At 36.7% G+C, this 20830-nt stretch overlaps 3 protein-coding genes across 3 annotated transcripts; 1 reads left to right on the forward strand and 2 right to left on the reverse strand.

Annotated features, from left to right (window-relative positions):
- Positions 1-1179: 1179 nt before the first annotated feature.
- On the reverse strand, positions 1180-5237 carry LOC122078658 (ras-related protein RABA6b-like). The gene is made up of 2 exons (XM_042644744.1): positions 4781-5237; positions 1180-1913 (listed from the first exon to the last, which is right to left on the reverse strand). Exons 1-2 carry the CDS (start codon positions 4996-4998, stop codon positions 1472-1474), a joined length of 660 nt encoding a protein of 219 aa, XP_042500678.1. The 5' UTR covers positions 4999-5237; the 3' UTR covers positions 1180-1471.
- A 7443-nt stretch (positions 5238-12680) lies between these two features.
- On the forward strand, positions 12681-13316 carry LOC122078659 (polcalcin Syr v 3-like). Its single transcript, XM_042644745.1, has one exon. It carries the CDS (start codon positions 12755-12757, stop codon positions 13004-13006), a length of 252 nt encoding a protein of 83 aa, XP_042500679.1. The 5' UTR covers positions 12681-12754; the 3' UTR covers positions 13007-13316.
- Positions 13317-15848: 2532 nt separating this feature from the next.
- LOC122078516 (probable serine/threonine-protein kinase PBL7) lies at positions 15849-19369 on the reverse strand. Its single transcript, XM_042644531.1, has 6 exons — positions 18267-19369; positions 17922-18179; positions 17662-17834; positions 17462-17541; positions 17208-17355; positions 15849-16459 (listed from the first exon to the last, which is right to left on the reverse strand). Exons 1-6 carry the CDS (start codon positions 18841-18843, stop codon positions 16112-16114), a joined length of 1584 nt encoding a protein of 527 aa, XP_042500465.1. The 5' UTR covers positions 18844-19369; the 3' UTR covers positions 15849-16111.
- Between the last annotated feature and the right edge of the window lie 1461 nt (positions 19370-20830).

The following is a 20830-nucleotide window of genomic DNA, read 5'->3' on the forward strand; positions in this document are numbered from 1 at the left end:
AAAAAAAAAAAAAACAAGAGAACTGGCAAAGCAAGCCTGTTGCATCAACACAAAATAGACAATTCCTCCTCCTTTGATGAGATCAACCGAAAACCATATAAATCCTTATGTTATGTGACTGTTTGTTCATGATTTCTATTCTTCTTTGCATTGTTTTAAGCTTTCGTTCATACACCTATGGTTTTTTCATTTCACTTTTCATCTTTTAATGTTTTTTCGATGTGATTGGATTGCCTATTTGGTCCTTCCCACCATCACACATGGGATATTCATTTTGGTCTTTGAAGATCTCTCTTCTCACTTCACAGAGATAGTTAGCTAGGCTAGCAAAAGTCGTGAAGAAATTAATTTTCTGGTGTCAGACCCTGAGCACGATCCTGGGTGGTTGGGTACATATGGTTCTGGTGAAAGAGAGAGAAACCATCTTCGTCCTTATCAACTTCTTTCAATGCTTTCTATAATTCGATCTTTGTAGCTCACCACGGTCCAAGCGAGCTACTGAGCTAGGCTTGAATAAGCCTAAGCCCAGTTTGGTACAAGAGATTTTGGAGAAAATTTGTCGTCCTTAACCAATCTATCCATTTAATTAGAGAGCGTATGTGAAAGGGAGGGCCAATGACAGCTTGACCTACGTGGTTAAGCCTGGGTCCAACCACGGCCCTGGCCCAATACTGGATTAACGTTCAATTATATTTGGGTCCAAGGAAAATGATCCTACCTCACCTGGAATGGCCCCAACAACAAGCATTGTGAAGAGTTTGGACCAAGTAAAATTTTAATATTATTGGTTTTTTAATGACATCTGATTGTGTGTGGGTTCTTCTGATAGAGGATCCTATAGGCTATTGCCACCTCATTGGTTAATGGAAATGATTAAAAATTAATTGAAAATTTCATCTATAAATTTGAACTTTTGCACACAATTTTTTTAACTAATTTTTATGGAAATTCTTCTATTCATTTTGGGCTAAGAAACTCTCGATTGGTTGGTCTATGAACCCATCAAGCCAATCTGGTTCATTGTTAGCCCAAACATATCGGAGTAGCTAGGCAACCTGAATTTGGCTCAGCCACAGCCTGAATTTAGTGAAGAAAAACTAAATTCTTCAATTAATTACTGGTTAATAGATGTTGAAAGGACTAGCTTTAAAATGATAATCGATCTTTGGGGATTGTCTATTGCAGGAAAAAATATATATATTTATTTCATTCTCTATGAATCCTCCACACACGTTCATCCTCCCTAACTTCATACATTGAATTATACAAAAGAAAGACCAAAAACCTTGGGATTTTTTTATTTTTTTTATTTTTTTCTGTCAAGTATGGTATTCTATTGGATCTTACTTTGTAAGGGGGCTTAAAGTCACAACCAACAAAAATACTAAAGTACTAAAAGAAAGAATAAAGGAAATATGATCATAAAGAATGGAATTTGATTCATGTCTCAAACTGATGTGGTGTGGTTTGGTTACCTAGAACAACGACAACCGCCAGTTTGTTTGGTTGCTGAGACTTCATCCAAGTGGAGGATTGAATTCCCTGCAGAGGGTGTTGATGTCTTAACTTGATTGGCCTTTGCTTCCAGGTTCTTCTTGCTTGTAACTTTATGAATTCGAGTAATGAGTTGTAGGAATGCCTCTTCCACATTTAAATTTTCCAAAGCAGATGTCTCCATGAAGCAAAGACCTTCATTTTCTGCAAGGCTTCGCCCTTCTTCCTCACTGACTTCTCTGGCATGACCCAGATCGGTTTTGTTCCCAACCAAAGCAATCGCCATATCAGAATCACCAAACTCTCTTATCTCCTTCAGCCATTTTGCCAGACTATTAAAGGTCTGTCGCCGTGTGATATCATAGACTAGTAACGCACCTCGTGCTCCTCGATAGTAAGAGCTTGTGATTGCTCTAAATCTGTGAAAAGGGATACACATTCACATCATCAACAGCTAACCTCATTGTGTGTGGGTGAGGGATTGCTTTAAAATGAAAACCTTGTGTGAATTCCATATGTATGGATCAGATCGGGTGTTAGAAAAGACCCAATTTATCCAAGCGGAAATCTTATTATTCAATTGACTTCAATTTGATTCGGCTGGAATGGGATAATCGTGGTTTCACTTAGTCCCACAAAAATAACCTCACAGTTCACAAATTAAGTTGCCCAAATGAAGGCTGCCCATGGAAATAAAAAAGGATAGTTCATATTGTCATTCATCCTCTTATATTCGCTCTCATTCTTGACACAAACACTACCTTAGTACCTTCTGTATACAACCGTATTCACACCCATCTGCCGTGCTCCATTGGTTGGGAATGGGATTCCATTAGATACCACCGGCTTGACAATCCCATTTTTAAATTATTAATTTTTTTAAATTCATAATTGTATCCACATGTCAACACATGGGTGGCTCAAAAGTTACACGCATGAATGAGGGCTATATAATTGAATTTTTTTTTTTCTTTTATGAAAATATAATTGATTTTGAATTTCAAATTCGACAAGAAATTAATTCAAAACATTTTTCAGATGAGTAATGATCATAATTTTCACTTTCACGTGGCGCAACTAGGTGAATGGACCAAATAAGTTATTCTAGTTTTTGTAGAATAGCCTAAAAACATATTATATTTGACTGATATATGATTTGATTGTGTAATCGCAAAATTTGTAACATTATTACCTTCAATTTAAAATTCCATGTACATTATCATCCTCTTGATTGTGAAATGATTTAGAGATGATCATGGATTGACAAGAGATCGATTGCCAATTAGGGTTAGCAATGGATCCAATTGACCATGAAAGATATATAACAGCTGAGGTTTAACTCAAAAAGATTGCCTGTTTATCAATTGGGTCAGTTTCAAGTGGGTTGTCAAGTTTGCTTTTGGGTCGAGAGCCAATGATTCAACCCAATTGTGATCCATCAATGAGTTGGTTTGAGAACCTATGAATAGATTCTCTTCGCTATGGGTGAGAAGAAATTTACAACTGTAATTTTTATCATCATGGGTGAGAAGAAATTTACAACTGTAATTTCACAATTACTTCTCCCTAAAATGACAAATGTTAGAACCATACCCTAGGCATTTTGCCGGTGAAAAGATTCACTTGTTCATGGGTGAAGGAAAACTTTTTCTTCACTTCTTTTCTGTTGATAGCTAAATAATTTCTCTATTCATGTACAATCAACCTCACCCACTCTTTTCTGCTTTGTTTTCTGATACACCTGTTATCTTTGCTGAATTATAATCATGTCCCCGACCAACTACCACCATAGCATGCATAAAGGTTGAAGAAGCATCATCTCTAGTGAATGATGAACAAAACTACTCACAACCTTGAACATTAGTTTTAGAAGAGAAGCAATCTCTTTTAGTTCTTAAACAATTTTGGAATAAGTTTTTCTAGCAAGAAACATTATGACTAGGCATGATTTCCAGAAGAAAAGACCATTGAGAAACTTCCCTTATATTACGCTTGCCCTGCCACCTCCACTACTAATAAGAGCTAATAAACTGACAGAAGACCCACTTTGAAATGATCCTATATGAAAGAAAATGATTTCTATTGATTTGGTTTGGTACATTAAATTTGTATCTTAATGAGGGGAAATTATAAAGATAATGACGGTTAGGAAGTAACCCAAGCAAAATAGGAAAAGTTTCACAAGTCTAATGATGTCTCACCTATTGAAGTTAGACATCTAATGATACCTCACCCTTAATGAATCCTCTCTCTCTCTCTCTCTCTCTCTCTCTCTATCTAGTGGAAAATCTACACAGTTGATTTGGTGACTGATGTGGTAAGTATAGTGTTACAAACTTCTATCACAGTTTCAAAAATCAGATCAGATCGGTTGAATCGGTTAGAATCGTTGTCGATTCATTTCATTTCGGAACAGCCTATTCAACTCTGTTTCTAGGGTTCAGGCAGAATCTGACAGATAATTGGACTTAGGCTGATTGATTTCGACTCGTTTCCCTTTTCGGAATGGCCAACTCAACTGTGATAAGTTTATGAGGTTCAGGCGAAATCTGAAAGACTCCTGTCGATCCCACGACCGATTCTCGCCGATTCGGAATTGAGTTGAGTCATGATCAGTTGATACCAATTCCTTGTTTTAAAACCCTACCTACCTCAAATTCCAATCTCTACCGATTTCATTCATAATTTCAATTGGTTTTTGTTCTCCACAGTATCTGCAACTCTTTCCAATTTACTTCCATTGATTCATTTTGCAAGTGCTACTTTCTCATTTTACTTCTCTGTTAATCTTATACTTACCTTGATCACTAAAACCCAAAGAAGTACTGCCAAGAAATGGCTAATTGGCACTAATAGAAATCCTGAATGACAGAAATTTCTATCAGAGATTTGAAAAATTCACTTAATTAGTTTTGTTTCGTTACCTAATTCATAAAATTAATGGAAGGCGAACATCATAATTATAGAAAATTAGGCATTATGAATGTGTAGATTTGTTGAGTATCTCTATCTGTTCTTTGGTTGTTTCCTTGTTCTTGTTCTTGTTCTTCTTCACTGTGTTGAGGTGAAATAGAATCCCTAAATATAAGAAACAGAGTACGTTCATGGTAGTAAATCCATGAAAACTCTATACTTAGAACCAGAGAACCAGATTATGGAAACAAGAATAAGAAGACAAGAAGATCACGTCCAAGAATCTAACACAGTAAAACATCCAACCTAATAGAATTCAATTCAATTCAATTCAAAAAAGAAGAAGAAGAAAAAGAAGAAGCTTTTAAAATACCTTTCTTGGCCAGCTGTATCCCATATCTGAGCTTTGATGATCTTATCACCGATCTTAATATTCCGATAAGCAAATTCCACTCCAATAGTAGGCTTGGAATCGAGGCGGAAATGATCCTTAGCAAACCTTGTGAGGAGATTCGATTTACCAACAGCAGAGTCTCCTATGAGAATTGCTTTAAACAGGTAATCACACTCGTCATCGAAGGAGTCTGCCATGACTGATGAGCTTTATAAGTTCTCCAAAGAAGAATTTGGGGAAGAAGATATGAAACTGTATAAATAATGAACTAGAAAGAGACTTTCTTTAGTTTGAGTCTGAATTAGATTGGATTCGAGTGTGAGTGATGAGAGAGAGAGAGAGAGGAGGATTGTTGTCACGTCAAGAAGAAGGAGGGTTTTGGGATTTAAAATTGGAAGGAAGAAATGAAAGAAACCAATTTAAAAGTGAAAAGAGCTAATTCTCTAATTGGTGTATGGCGACATATATAAGTTTCATTTGGTGAAAAGTGAAAATCAGTCAAATAGTTCCAATCACCTTTCCGTTGGAAATATGACCGGATCTTTACTTCCTCTCTCTCTTTCTAAAACAAGGTTTTAAAACTCCGGATCTATGTCGGAACACTGTTAGTAAAAACGCTTTTTAAATATATTTTTATTTTTTATTATTTAAAACATGTTTTACCGTATGTTTCTTAAAAATACATAAAAATACAGCAAACTTCAAGCATTCCTATTCTAAACACGTTTAAAACATATTCCGCTTTTATAGTGTTTTTTACGACTTGATTTTTGAACATAATGTCTACTTAATTGAACATATATCTCTCTCCCGAACTCTAATCGACTTGATTCTTTAACCAACTTGAAATTAGCGTAATGGACTATATTCCTCATGATATTTATCTTTAATTTAAATTCAATTCACAGACCCTGAAATTGAGCTATAAACTGACATATTTACTAAAAAATATTTCTTAAGTGATGACTCATAACTCTAACTGAATATATATCACTATGAGAGTGTGTTGACTATGTTGACAACGATAAACAACACCATAACTTAGTTACATTGTTCAATAAGACTTTTGACATGTGTGGTGTATGAATTTAGAATTGGTGTTGGATGATATTCAATGATATATCTTAAAACTTATAATGAGACATGAGATGTATATGTATTAATGTTAGATATATAATTGTTTTGAATAATAGATGCAGATATTCATATAATAATTCATTAATTTATATGATTATACTACATTTTTTTAGTCCGATTTGTTTGAAATCTACACATTTAAAACTCGTACCATCTGTTTTTCAATTTTTACCGTTCTCTATTTTTTTCTTTTACAATTTATTTGATCGTATCATTCAATAAAAATTTACTGTTTAAAACTTGTACCATCCGTTTTCCTTTTTTTGTCGTTCCTATTTTTGCTAACAATGTGTCAGAGCAGTAGATCGATCTCGACTAATATTGATATGATTCGAGCAATTTTAACTGTTCCGATTCGAGTTTTAAAACCATGTTCAAGAATTGAAATCAGATATGCTAATTTGGACCATAATTGACCAAAGCCGATCCAGATTTTCACCGCTATGGACCGGTTATTCCAGTCGATTTTTAACCGATTCATTCTAAAACCCGATACGATACCGAATCAAAATTAAATAATCTGTTTTTCTCCCTCCCTATTTGTCGTATTCCTTTCTTTTTGTCGTGGAAAGAGAGGTAAGTGGGGGCGGTTAAGCTCTCCCAATTGGAGAGTGTAGCGTATTAAACTCTCCTTTCGGTGATTTGGACAAGAACGGGAGACCATTAGATTGTCCCGACTCCTGATTCTACCGTGATTTACGTAGGTCACTGGTTCATATTTGGCCCTAGTTTCAGATAAGCTAGCCCAATTTGGTCTGGCTTCTTTGATCAACCGTAGAAGATTGGGTCAGCTGCAGGAGGAGCAATAGACTAGTACCACATGATAGAGGGAAACCAGTTTGTTTTTGTCGCTGGGTCATGGAATTTTTTGTTTTTCGATTAGGTTTTCGTTCTTTTCGCGATGAATCAACACCCACGGGTGACACAGTCCTGATCTAGCTCACATGCATAATCATGATTAATCAACACCCACGGGTGAGACAGTCACTGGCTCACTGCTCTAGCGCTCTAGGGGCGGTCCTTTGCTGTCTCGATCAGTTTCAAGGGTAATCCTCCCATCTCCAATCATGTGGGATGCGAAAATCAAGGTCAGATAGAAACTTGTCTGAAAAACTATCCACCGAAAGGAGAACAGACAAATATTGAACTTCCAAATTGTTCGACTAACTGGAGAGAAAGAGACACTTTGTGAATGAAGTAGCTCTAGTGGATATTCCTTTTATTGGTCCACCTTACACTTGGGACAATCGTGAAAGAGGTGGCAATTGGATCGAAGGGCGGTAGGGTTATTCTTAGCTTCCACTGATTGTTTAGCCCCAGCACCCAAAAACTCTGGTCCATCAGGAATCTTTTGTGTCATCTGATCATAAGGCCACTGTCCTCCTTGGAACGTGATTAATAATTGAATTTATGATCTCCACCTTTTGCCCCTTTCTTCCATTTCATGGGGCACACGGATCATTTCTCCCCCTTCTTATATTTATAGTAACGATATGAATTTGAAATCAAAATTGTTTATCGAAATCGAACCAAGCTGTTTACATCGAATCCATAAAATCGTTTAGTATATGGTTTGATTCTTGTTTAATTTTAGGCCAATTAGCTAAATGGGTCGAAACCGATTCGATTAACCCATTTACCAATTAAATAAGTCAGGGGCAGAAGCGGTATATCATTTCCAAAAAAACAAAAACTCTAAAGTAAAAAACGATTGGGATTTTGAAGCTTTCGTATGCTTGCGTGATTGGATGTATGATGCGACTTTTTGAGGTAATATTTTTTCTTTTAATCTTGTATGAAATTCTTTGGACATTAGTTTTGTATTCTAAGTAATTGTTTTCTTCCTTTATATAACTAAGACGGATGAAGATGAATTATTTGAAGCCTTAGAATATATGTTTTCAGAGCCTTTTATTCTTACTTTATCATCATCCACCACCACTACTACCGATGTTCATTAGTATTTAATAGTTTTGTTTGCATTTCACTTTCTCAATGTAATATATATATTTTTTTAATTAGTTGTTTGATTGTTTTAACAAAACATAATGGTTTGCATTTCACATTATCAAGATTGAATCGTTTATCATCAAAAGAAAATTTTAGTAAACATGTGAATGAACTAGCAAATCAATTGCTAACCGTATAGAAATCGTATGGAATAAACTGAAATCGAAACTGTTTAAAAATCGTGAAATCAAAATCGTTTACTACATGGTTGTGGTTTCAAAAAATACAACCGTTTAATAAATGGTGCGATTTTGATTTCAACCAAATAAATGTATACTGAATCAAATTACACCGTTTAAATCGAAACCAAACCAATTAACACCCATGTACCACTTACTCACTAAAAATATTTTTATTTTTATTAAACTTGAAATAGATTTTTATATTTCAAATAAACGCATGTATCAAAAACATATGCTAGATCATCCGGCCCCACTTTGGGTGCACAGTGGGCCAATGCGTCATCGACACAATGATCAACAAACCCATGCCTGGAGGTTATAGGGTTGAGTAGGCAAGGCGGGCCCTGTTTTGCCTGATGAATAGATGGATCAACTGGCTTAGCTTTCTCTTTTGGCTAGGAAGCTTAAATTAACATGAAATTAATAGCCTAACTAACTTTTTTAAGAAGTTGATTGATGGATGATAGGGGCCTCATATTGTTTGTTGGAAAATATTGGCATTTGGATAGGTTAGGAATGCGGGCCGCTGATTAGTTTAGTTGTTAACAAGTCATTACCTTAAAAATGATTAGTCGGTAATTGAAATAAATATGTTAATTTCTTTCTAAGGCTTTCTTAGTATCATTCTTATTTTTATTTATAATCTATTATAAAAATTATTAATAAAAATCATTTTCAATTTAAAAAACTCTGTGGATCAGACTGAAACTAATTGGACTTGAAAAACACAATCGTGTGCCATAGGAGATGCAGTAACACTGCCCTTGTTAATGGCAAATACACCTTTGCGTGCCAAATAAAATAATAGAATTACTGATGCAGCAGAACATTAAAAAGTGCAAGTGGGATTGTAGGTAGAAGAAGAAGAGGAGTGGGGTCTTTCCTTTCTAATAATAAAAGCAAATACTTATTTTATTCCTTAATTTTAAGACTTAGGAGCACATGCTCATTAAAGTATTGCATATTATTTTCTGAGTTATTTTGATTTACTTTAAAGAGAAGCAGGGTCAATAAATTATATATACTAAACACTTGAAAAATGCTTTTATGTATAAAAATGATATCAAAGACAGCCTAAAAGACTATTGAGGACAAAACTCAAGTTCATAGATTAAGGGTCCGTTTGATTTTGTTTTTAGAAACATTTTTTTTTTTCGTGTATTTTTATACTTAGAAACAAAAAAACACCCTAGAAACCGTTTGATTTTTCTATTTCATTTCACTTGTTTCTTAAAACAAAATTAAAATTTTTTGTCTATTTCTGTGTCTGAAAACAGGAATGGAGAAACAAGTTAAACTTGTTTTTCGGTTTCTAGAAACAAGTGGGAGCGACAAAAATTATGAAAATCCAGATACTTCACTCGACCTACCCAAACCCCAACCCATTATTGAAACTTCTCGTTATCTAGATGCAGCGATTCCAATCTGGTTGTGCAAATCTCACAGTTTCGGATCTTTCATCTTTCTAAAGTTTATCTCCATGAAGCATACCTACAACTCCAACACCATGCCTACACTCTTGAATTGCACTCCTACAATGTCGTGTCTTCACTCATGTCTCAAACTCGACTACACTGTTGAAAACGTCTCGGGAAACCGAAAAATAAAACACATTTTTGTAATTTCAAAAATCCTTTCTTAACACAGAAATGGCAAAATCCATATTTACTATTTCTAGAAACATAAACAGGAGAAACAAAATCAAACGAACGCTAAACTATCAGATGAGATACCACTAGTTCAACCAGACTTGACAAAACTTTTGGACAAAATTCCTGTGCTTTTGTAGGGCTCAATGTTTAAGAATTGGACCCAGACGATATGGCTTGAGGGATTGGTCTGGAATCGGTGTCAGCACCCACCGATCCTGTTAAGTTTGTCTCGAATTCTTGATCCGTTTTGATGATTGACCCGATCCGACATATTTTGGTGGCGACCCGAATGGAAAATTTTTTGAGATCTGTGATGGAAGCAGAGGGCTTGGGTCGACCCACGATTTTGGAGTATATATAATGTACTGTTGCTTGTTGAGAAAGTCATTGTATTCTAGGGTTTTCACGCAGCTAGGGTTTCAGGGCGAGTTTTTCCTCGCCACTGCTAGGGTGTAATCTCTCTTCTGTATAGTGAATCATCTTCTTCTTCGCCCGAGGACGTAGCACACCACCCTGGTGTGTGAACCTCGTTAAATCTCTATGTCGTATGGATCTATTGTCTCTTTATTTTCGTGTTTCTTGGTGTTTGATCTAACATATCCCAATACCTGACCAAGGGTATACCAGTTAAAATACACTTAGAACCTGTCTTATATGACCGATTTGATATTAATCCCAGCTGGAGCCGATCTGATACCAATATTAATCCAGTTGCTACCCGATCCCAATTACATTATTTTAAGGATGCAACTTGAGTGGGTTGGAGTGTTCGACCGACTAAGAGAGCAAGCCTAAAGCCCAACCCATAGTGTAGCATTGCAAGGGCATGTCATCCATCAGCTTGAGTTTGAGTTAGTGAAATGCAAGTTCTCCTTTTGGTGAAGGACAAATAATGTTCCATGGCAGTGATCATAACCCTTAAGCCGAAGCTTTTATACACGAGATAATATTTTTACATTGCTTGAAATGCAAATTGCATCCCTAGCATGAAGTTAGGTTGATAATCAAGCCTTCAAGGGCTATCATCTGTTCTAAACAGGTATAACAGAATTATATTTTGCTTCTTCCTTCTGGTTTCAACTTGAAGAATCACAACCTGTTTAGGCTAAACTAAGCCTTCAAGTTAACCAAACCATTCTAATTAAGTTCACTTGTGGTGGTTTTGTGTCATGGAATCAAAACTCCGCCCTCCTCAATTTTACATTGGCAAGCTTTGAGAATTTCATCATATAGATTTAAGGTTATATGGATATTTTGGTAAATGATACTTATATAATGTTGTTATGCGCTGTGATATATTGTTTGTTTACAATTTCCATTAATTTCAATGCATCCTTATATAATTTTATGTTTTTGTTTCAACAATAGGTGCATCTTTTGGAACAGTTGAACTGGATCCAAAGACATAAGTTGGGGGATACTACGGTGTGGTACTACGTAGGGGTGCCTCCCCACCTAGGGTTGTCAAAAGATTAGTCCACCAGTACGTCCAACCTAAACCCCAACTGTGGCTTGAGACCAAATCGACCCATGACAGGCTCATACACCGATCAATTATAAATCGAGCGTGAGCTTTTACGGTGCAAGGCAGTAGTCCAACGAGTGTAGTATCCCTAAAATTGTTGTTTGGTTCATTGAGTGTCTTCATTATAATTTTCATGAGCGACATGGTTAAAGATACATACGACACTTTTCCAACTCCTCTCCAATCACCATCCAACGGTTGAGATGATTTGGACATGCATCCCAACAGTTGTCAACATTTGGGGTTGCATGTCTAACTCCTCGCAATTGTTGGATGAATAATTAGAAGATCATTGGCGTTGAAGAAGATCTTTTTCCCATGAACAATGAAAGAAGCCATGCTTTCATGCATATTTATTTACATCTACAACATGAAAGCTAGACTACGGATCAACTTTTAATTCTTAGTCAAATGTTTATGTGTCCCTTGACCTAAATGAATGTTTCGATATATCAATAATTTTCATTAGAATTTCGGTATAGATGTATATATGGGAAAAATCACTAAATACTGGGGATTTAGGAATTGGTATCAGATTGGCTGATCCATACCAGTATCAGTTGACACCAATTAATACTGACACCTAGTTAATACCAAATTAGTGACACAATATGGATAAAGGGTAAAATAATAAAAATCCTTGTTAGTATAGGTGTCTTTTGAGGACAAATGTCTGATATGGATGATACAGAACGATACCTATATCAGTATTGAATTTGGAACTGACTGATACCTAATTTAGTAGCATGAACTAAAACTATGCTCTAGATAGACCATCCTGATAAGCTTGTCAAGACAATCCTAATTTATGCCATTTAACGAATCAAATGAAGCCTAAAATTTGTGGACAAGTAGACTATAAGACTCCAGACATGTGTCGAGTTTCAACTCAAATAAAATTTGCCATGGTTGCATTTCCGTAAAATATTTGTAAGGATTTATTGAAAACTAATACAGAATTATATAAAGATTCGAATGAACGCAACATTCATTTGAAAATTAAGAAAAGATGTTTTTCCAATATAATGATGATGTCGATTATTGATTATTGGTGCTCTTGCTTCCATGGAGGACTCCACCTCATCATTAAAAAAATATGGTAAAAAATGTATAAACTAATATTTATAAATCAAAATTATTTTTCTTTTTAATTATGATAACACAAACGTAGCCCAAGTGGCAAAATAAGACCCAGCAGATTGGCTAACCATGCCAAAAATTATTGAAGGTAAAATGGGTAATCCATGAACGGGTCTCTCGGATCCACCCCGTCCTTTTAAGGCCAAAAGCCCGAGTCCTTAGGATGACCATACACTTAGCATTCCATTCCCTTTAAAATTGTCCGTCTCAAGACAGTTTAAAATCAATCACCAATTAAGCTTCAACCTTCAATAACAAGAAGAAGAAGAAGAAGAAGAATTAGAAGAGAAAAACTTACCGAACAAATATGGCCGGAGAGAATGCGGCAGAGATGGAGAAGATCTTCAAGCGATTTGATGCCAATGGCGACGGGAAGATCTCCTCTACGGAGCTTGGTGAAACCTTGAAACAACTTGGGTCTGTTTCACCAGAAGACATTAAGCGTATGATGGCTGAGATAGACACAGATGGTGATGGCTACATCTCTTTCCAGGAGTTCACCAGCTTCCACAATGCCAACCCTGGTTTAATGAAGGATGTTGCTAAGATATTCACCTAAAATTCTCTTCCTCTTTACTTCAAAGCAATAAAACCCATCCAGGACCCGACCCAAGACCCAACTCACTTTTGTAAGATAATTTGAAGTGCATTTAATTTCTGATAATTTCCATTTTGGATTATGTTTTCTCTTAAACCAAAGGGCTGTGTTTTGGTAACACAATCTTGCTCCATTTTCTAATTTCACATGTGGTATGTATTGTATGTAGGGCTATGTTTTTTGTTCACTAATGGTGAAAGAAAATATCTTCACCAATGGTGATGTGGCGCTATATATGATTTGACTCTGGATAAAAGTACGTATTTCAATATTTGCTTCTTAAACACCACAAATTTTTTTCCACAATATCCATTGTAAAACTATGTGGACTTATATGGCTCCATTTAGTTGGAAGGTAAGTGAGAGACAATAGTTTCACTTTAAACATTTCCTTTGCAACCAAATATCCAACATGATTTTTCTATAAAATATATTTCACCTCCTTGGAAAATATTTATATTTCCCTAAAGACCAAATAGAGAAACATATCTTCTCTTGGGAGACAAAAGTTTTCTACATTGGTTGTGCCCCCTTGGAGAGGTTTTCCTACATGGGGGGGGGGGTGATATGGTAAATCTGACTATCGGATATTGAGGTAAAATGGTCTAAGATTGGTCAAATGTTAATTTTCAGACCCATGAGTCAAGCAATTACACTACCATGCCATGTATGTCCCTAAATCCATATATTTTCTAGCCATCCATTTTTTGGTGTAATCGTTCCTTTTTTTTTTTTTTTTTTTGTTAACGACAGGTATCCAAGCCTTCGGCTAACCCTTCCATTTTCTTACGTTTCTAGTATTTATTTTTTTGCAACTTGGTCAAAGGTACATGTGACTGGAGAACCTTAGGCTACTAGTTCACAAAATTACAATCCTATCAAACATGCCATGTAGTTGTACTAACTTATAAATACTATCCACTTTCGCATTGGGGAGTCTCAAAAGTCTGTTTAGCTTTGTAATTGCATCGAGTTGGGGATAAATGGTGAAACCAAAAACATTCTTAGTTTGGTTGCAAGGGAAGTGAAGGAAACATAAGTGAATAAAAAAATTTATATTTACACAAAAAAAAAAAAAATGATGTATCCAATACACAAGGCTCCTGCATGTGCAAAGTCCGAAAGGTGAAAACTATGTAGTCTTAATCCAAGAATGCCGAGAAGCTATTTCAACTGCTTTACCACCAAGTTATAATATATGTACCTTACCGTTGGACTACCATTTCTCTTGCACAAACACGAAAAATAACTTTATATTTCATCCAAAGGACATATTTCCTCTCCAGTCAAATGGAAAAGTGCTTTTTTTTTTTTAGGTGGGGGTGGGGGCGTAATCAAATGGGTAGGGTTCTAAAGGCCATAATGGGCTCTCTTTGAGAGTGAAGCAAGGAAAAATCAGCTGGTCATGTTCAGCCTATCAGGCCCACTATGAACAATAAAAGCTAGGCCCGAACCCGTGCCTAGCTAAGACCAATCAGATCCGACTTGGTTATTGATAGAGTGAATGGATTCACCCGTTCTTGAAATCTCTCTTCTGGTTCTGAGAGGGAGAGAATGTAGCCTCCACACTTGGCTCAGAGAATCTTTTTCATTTGGGTTGGGAGGGACAAATATGGAATTTTCTAATATAATAAGGAGTATTTTATTCCTGTGTGGAAGGTGTCAATCAGTCAATTCCGTATGTTTCCGGTCCGTTATTGGTCCAACCCGAAATCAAATCATTAAGGAATTTTTTGGTTAGTTTAGGTTTCGGTCTAATTTGGTCTTGTTTCTTATCGGTTTGTAATCAGATTATTATTGGGTTTGTCTGGTCCAATCCAGTTTCGAGTTGACATGTATACATAAAGATATAAATAGGAAAATCCTAGTTTTGTGGGGTTTCGATTTCTTATCAGATTACAATCGGTCTGGTTTTGGTTTCATCCAGTTCATTTGACAGCTAGATCGGTTTCCACTGGTTCCATAAACCCAAACCAAAGCAATGAGGGTTCGACTGGATCCAAGCTGAACAGTCTATTTCAATTTGGAGTTTTGGGTGTCTTATCTGCGAGATGAACCTGATTCATTCCAATCAAAACCAGACCAAACCAGCCGATTGACACCACAAACCACAAGAAGGTTTTGATTCATCCCATAATGACTTTATCACCCTGTAAAGTTGGCAAGAACCCAAGTTAAATAGTTAACAAGTCCTTTAATGGTGATCAACCTCTTAACTGTCTTTTTCACCTTTCTGTTGTCTCTCTTGGTTGCTAAATCCAAAATATAATTCCAGTTTCCAGTCAGGAGGTCCCAAATCTCTTAGTCATCATTTGTACTATTTGACATTTAAAATACAAGAATTTTTCTGACATTTAAAATGTAATCCAAGGTGTTAATTGATGACATGAGTTCAAAAGACAGTAGTCATTTTTTGATAAAGTTAAAACTTTGTTCTATACACAGTTAATAGAGACTATAGAGCTGTGGCCTGATTAGAGGATGTGGAAAGCATAGTTCTCAGGCATTTGTGTTCACCATCAGTCCAACTTCTTCTGTAATCTGTATTTGAGATCTGAATGCATTAAAACTCTATCAAGCAATTCACGACTACCTAGTCAACATAATTAAAACTTACCCAATTCCTGTTTGTTCAGGATTTTTTGAGTGACTTGATCAATCAATGTTATTCCATTTTAGCAGATGGGAAACACAGGTTCCAGGAGGTCTTTTAAGCTTATTTCTGGGTTTCATAACCTCTCTTGTTTCCTATGGAAATTTCTCAAAATTTGGAATTGAGTTGACAAAATTTGCACTCAAGATCTGAAATCAAAAGAATTATTAATTCCCTTGAGGTTAGGGATGGGAAAATGGAGATTATATACCATTCAGTATTCTGAATCTCTCTAAAAGATTTTTTTTTTTTTTTACTATTTACAAGTTTTCACTCTCTTCTTCTATCCACTCTTACTAAATTCCTCTCCATTTCTTTTCCCTTCATGCAGGGAAAAAAAAAAGAAAAAAAGAAAAAAGAGATGGCAGGAAAAACATTAATAGAAATAAAAAGAAAAATACAAGTGTCCTGCATCATCGACAATATAGGTGGTCATCTTCCTCAAGGTCTGAAACCCCTAACATGGCAAGAGCAAAGTGACTTCTCATTTCACTCTTTGTTTGTTGTAGATGAGGATAACAATCAGCGACACAACCATTCCCGGAAAAAGCAGATACATTCTTGTTTGAGCTATAATTTTCATCACCTTGCAGAATCGCAACAACCTGATTGATGCTAGGCCTCCTGGATTCTTCACTTTCAATACAGGCAGCCGCAGCTTGAATCATCCGCGTCACTTGATTTGAATCACGTTGGCCAAGTTTGAGCCTTGGATCAAGTAACTCCTTGATTGATCCTCCTCCTTGCAAGAGTGGCTTTGCCTGAAAACGGAAAGATAATTTTACTATTGGTTTTGAATTCATTCATTAGAGGATTTCATGTTAATGAGGATTAGCAATATCTTCTGTTTTGTGGCCAACAAACAATGTCCCAACCAAGGAATTTAAATGTATCTACGTTTTATAAGGTTTTCTACTAGATCTATTCAAGTCCAAGATGAATTAGATCAGATATCATATGAGCAACCACAAGATCACAACCCCCCCCCCCCAAGTTTCACTGTATATCTAGTACCATCCATTTTGCATTTTGTGCTATAATGTGGTAAATTGAAATGGTTTTCTCTTTGAACTATTCAAGTTCAATATTAATCAATCAGATAGATAACATATGAGCAAACACAAAATCCCCACCCTATTTGCATTGTATATCTGGTAACATTTATGTTGCATTCAGTGCTAGAATGTGCTAAAATGAAATTTACCTTTTGACTATTTTGATAGGGATTGGCTCTCTCTCTCTCTCTCTCTCTCTCTCTCACACACACACACACACACACACACACACACATGCACATACACACCCACACCAAACCAGTGATACATATTAAAAAAATAATAGTCAGTGATGCATGTCCAGGCTTTAACAGAATTATAAATTGAAGGTAGTGGGTGTTTCAATTCAAAACAGCGAAATTATGACGATAGTGGGGGACCAATGATAAAACCAATGTGTAGGTCAACAATAATGAAAGGAAAGCTAGCCATAGAAGATTAGATGATAACCTACCCATATGACCAAGTTTTCATCTCCCGGCGACCTTTTGGCCTCAATTGGCTTCCGGCCTGTTATTAGCTCCAATAGAACCACCCCAAACGCATAAACATCTGTCTTATCGGAGACTTTGCCATGTTGGAAATACTCAGGAGCCAAATAACTACATGGTAAACAATTCAAGGAAAGATCGCCTTTAAACAGACAAATAATAGAGGATATAAGAAACCAGTTCATTTCTAATTCTTTTGTCCTCTTTGATATCTTACCCGAAAGTTCCTTTGACAGTTTTGCAGAGGAAAGGAACTGAAGGTCCTGAGGTCCATGTAGCTAATCCAAAGTCGCAAAGCTGAAAAAGAAACATTGAACCAGTCATATTACATTGAAAAAATAAAGGAAATAATCAAAGTGCACTTAGAATGATCACCATACAAGAAAGGTATCTCAATCCACTATAAACACCACTTACCTTGGGTGCCTTCTTGGAAGAGAGAAGGATATTTGAGGGTTTAATGTCTCTATGAACAACACATTTTTCAGTCCCATTGTGTAGGTAAGCAACCGCTTCTGCAATTCCAACCGCGACCTTATATCTCACAGACCATGGAAGAGAAGAACTACCCTTTACACCTCTCTTCTTTGCTGCAAATGGGTACTTGATATATCATTCTAATTGACCACATAACTAAAGCAAATTTGTCCCCTAAAAAGAAAGAAGCAGAAAGATACCATGCAAGTAGTGCTCTAAGCTTCCTCCAGAGACATAATTGTACACCAAGAACAGACCCTCCTCTGGATCAATACAGAAGCCCACAAGTGGAACAACATTTCGATTATGGAGAGAACTGGCAATCATCAATTCCCTGCAGAAAGCCTTAGTCGATTCCTTGTCTTCCTTGTCCAACCTTTTGATTGCAACTGAAGTTCTGAGAAACCCAACTCTCCCTCTGAAAACACAGCTCAGTGCTCCTCTCCCCAATACTCTGCCTACCACAAAAACAGATTCCGTTATAGTTCCCTTCCCAAGAACTGAAACAAGTTTTGAAACTAAGAACAGGGGAGTAAGGTCTGTACCTTTGGAGAAATCCCTTGTGGCTGCTCGGATTTCGCCGTAAGTGAATCTCACTAGTGTATCGGCCACCGGAGAGATACTCCTCTCCAAAGACTCTAGTCTTTGCCATTTCTTGTCCAGAGATTGAGACTCTGACAAACCAGTGCTCAAATTCACCATAAGAACAGTAGCGGCGGAAGTAGAGGAAGACCTGCTCAGCTCTTCAAGGTCCACCTGGGAACCAAAACTGAACCTGAAAGAAGAATGGACAGATTGTGGGTCTGCGTTCGTGAGCTCGGGGCCGAGACCACTGGACTTGGCGAGAAGCCGAGCTTTGTCATGCTCTGAACAATTACCATTATCTTTTTCCCCATGGTTTGGATCCTTTGGGCGACTAACACGCCTTCGTATGGGAAGAACAAAGCCCAAACCAAGTTCCCAAATCATTTTCCTTTTACAGAGCTTAAACCTCGTTTTGGGCTCGTTATCATCAAATTCATTCTCTACAAAGAAACAAGCAGGAGTCACCTTGAGTTTCGCACCAGTTGAACCATTCAGAGCGTCGTTACAGTCAATGCAGCTACCTTGGGAGCAACCCATTTGAAGCAGATCTCAAGGAATACACAGAAACCGTAAAGGAGAAAAACTGAAAAAGCGAAGAGAAAGACAAAAGTAAAAGAAAGAGATCAAAAGTGAGAGCTGCTTTGCTTGAAGGAGAGGCGAGGATTTGCATAAAAGACAGAGAGAGAGAGGTAGGAGGTGGGTGTGATTAAATTGGTTTTAAATATCTTCAGGAAATGTTTGTTTTCCCATTAATTGAGAAGGTGTGAGTGACTAGCGTAGACTGCAGAGGTGCTTATGGTCCCCAAATCCAGATGGAGGAAATTTTATTTTATGGGGGAAGGCGTGAATTGATATATAAGCCTAAGAAAGGGGAGATTCTGGTTGCTGGTTTCAAGAGGACAAACAGAACCCACATGGGTTTATCGATTCAGTTTCAGGAAGACACCATTAATTCCATTTAATCCATCATCCCTGTTCGGCATGATCGCTTTCTTCTAGCTCTGATACACCTTGTGATGCTTATCCCTGATCTAACCTACTTCACCAGTTGGACCAAGTGATCTTCTCATGTAGGTAAATGTCCCAAATCCTTGATTTGCACTAAAAAATGGGTGGGTCTTCACTGTTGTGTTGTCCACATCGACTCCATCCAATGAAAGCTTGAACATTTGTTAATGGAAGAATCTCATGCTTTAGAGATGGGACCTAATGGTGGGCTCAACCAGATCTCTGTTAAGACTAAAATATATTTCTTATTAGTATCAGAATAGCTTGATTTAGTGATTGTAGCTCTATCATCAACAAAGGAGGGAAAAAGGTATAACCGAAGACCCATCAAGCTCAACTGTTGCTGAACCTGGTTGATCTATTTCTTATTAGTTTACTGATCCAAGCATCATCACCCTGGCTTTTAAGACATTGCTAACTACAAAGCCTGAAAAAGAGTGCTTTCTTTTGCCATTAAACTAGAGTTATAATCCAAAGAAGAAGATGATGCAACCATGATTCCAAGTATTGATTCTACCTATAACCTTACAAGACAGCCACACACACACACACACATGGTCGTATGGACCATTTAGGACTGCCACATGTTAGATTTCACCATCATTGCAATACCAACCTAGAAGGGCCTTCTCATCCATTATTTCTACTTTTTTGGGAATTTATGTAGAAGGGGGTGGGGAAGATATGAGATACCAGGTGGGGGATAATTCATGAATGTATAGGTAGGGACTAAGCTAATGAGAATGGTTGGTTGTGGGTTTGTTTATACATTAGACATTAGGCTTGAACTAAGAACTATATTAATTAATCCACAAAGGAAGAAGTCTAGAATCTCTAGATGCAGAGGAAAAGCAGAGTTTGGTGACCATCCAACATTAATCCACCACCAGGCCAACAACCTCACTAATCTATCCCTCTTTTTAGTTTTCTAGTAGTGCTCATGTCCATGAGTTGGGTGGTGGGTGCCGTCCTTGTAGGAATAAATGAGCTGTTCTTGGACCTACTGTTTGATTTAGTGTCCTAATTTAGGACATTTGTTACGACACGGTAGTGAATGGAATTGAAGCAAAAAGAATCTGTTAATCTTCTGATCATGAGAAGTTTCCTTTGTTCTAAAAATTATCTTTGTTTTTGTTGTGTGTTCATCACCTAGCACTGACAGTGTGTGTGATATCTTTAGAAGTTTCCTTCTCTGATGTAGGATATGCATGTAAAATATTTGAATCAAACTTCCACCTAAAAAAAATGATATTTGAATAAATCAGTCAACCACCATGGAAAGAGCTGACCTTTTATCTTTTTTCAAATTTTTATGGTGAATTTCTAGAGTGCTGATTTGCTGTTGTGTGATGTGTTGGATCTGATTTATTTGTCCAAAATTCCATAACAACCCTATTTCATTGGTCAATATGTCTCCTAACCAATTACATTTCAAAACAACTCTCCAAACTTTAATTAAAATGTAGTATCAACCCCTAACAATCCCTCATCCAAAGTATATCAGAACAGCTGTGGT

Source organism: Macadamia integrifolia, chromosome 5, assembly GCF_013358625.1.
Source record: "Macadamia integrifolia cultivar HAES 741 chromosome 5, SCU_Mint_v3, whole genome shotgun sequence".
Taxonomy (NCBI): Eukaryota; Viridiplantae; Streptophyta; class Magnoliopsida; order Proteales; family Proteaceae; genus Macadamia; species Macadamia integrifolia.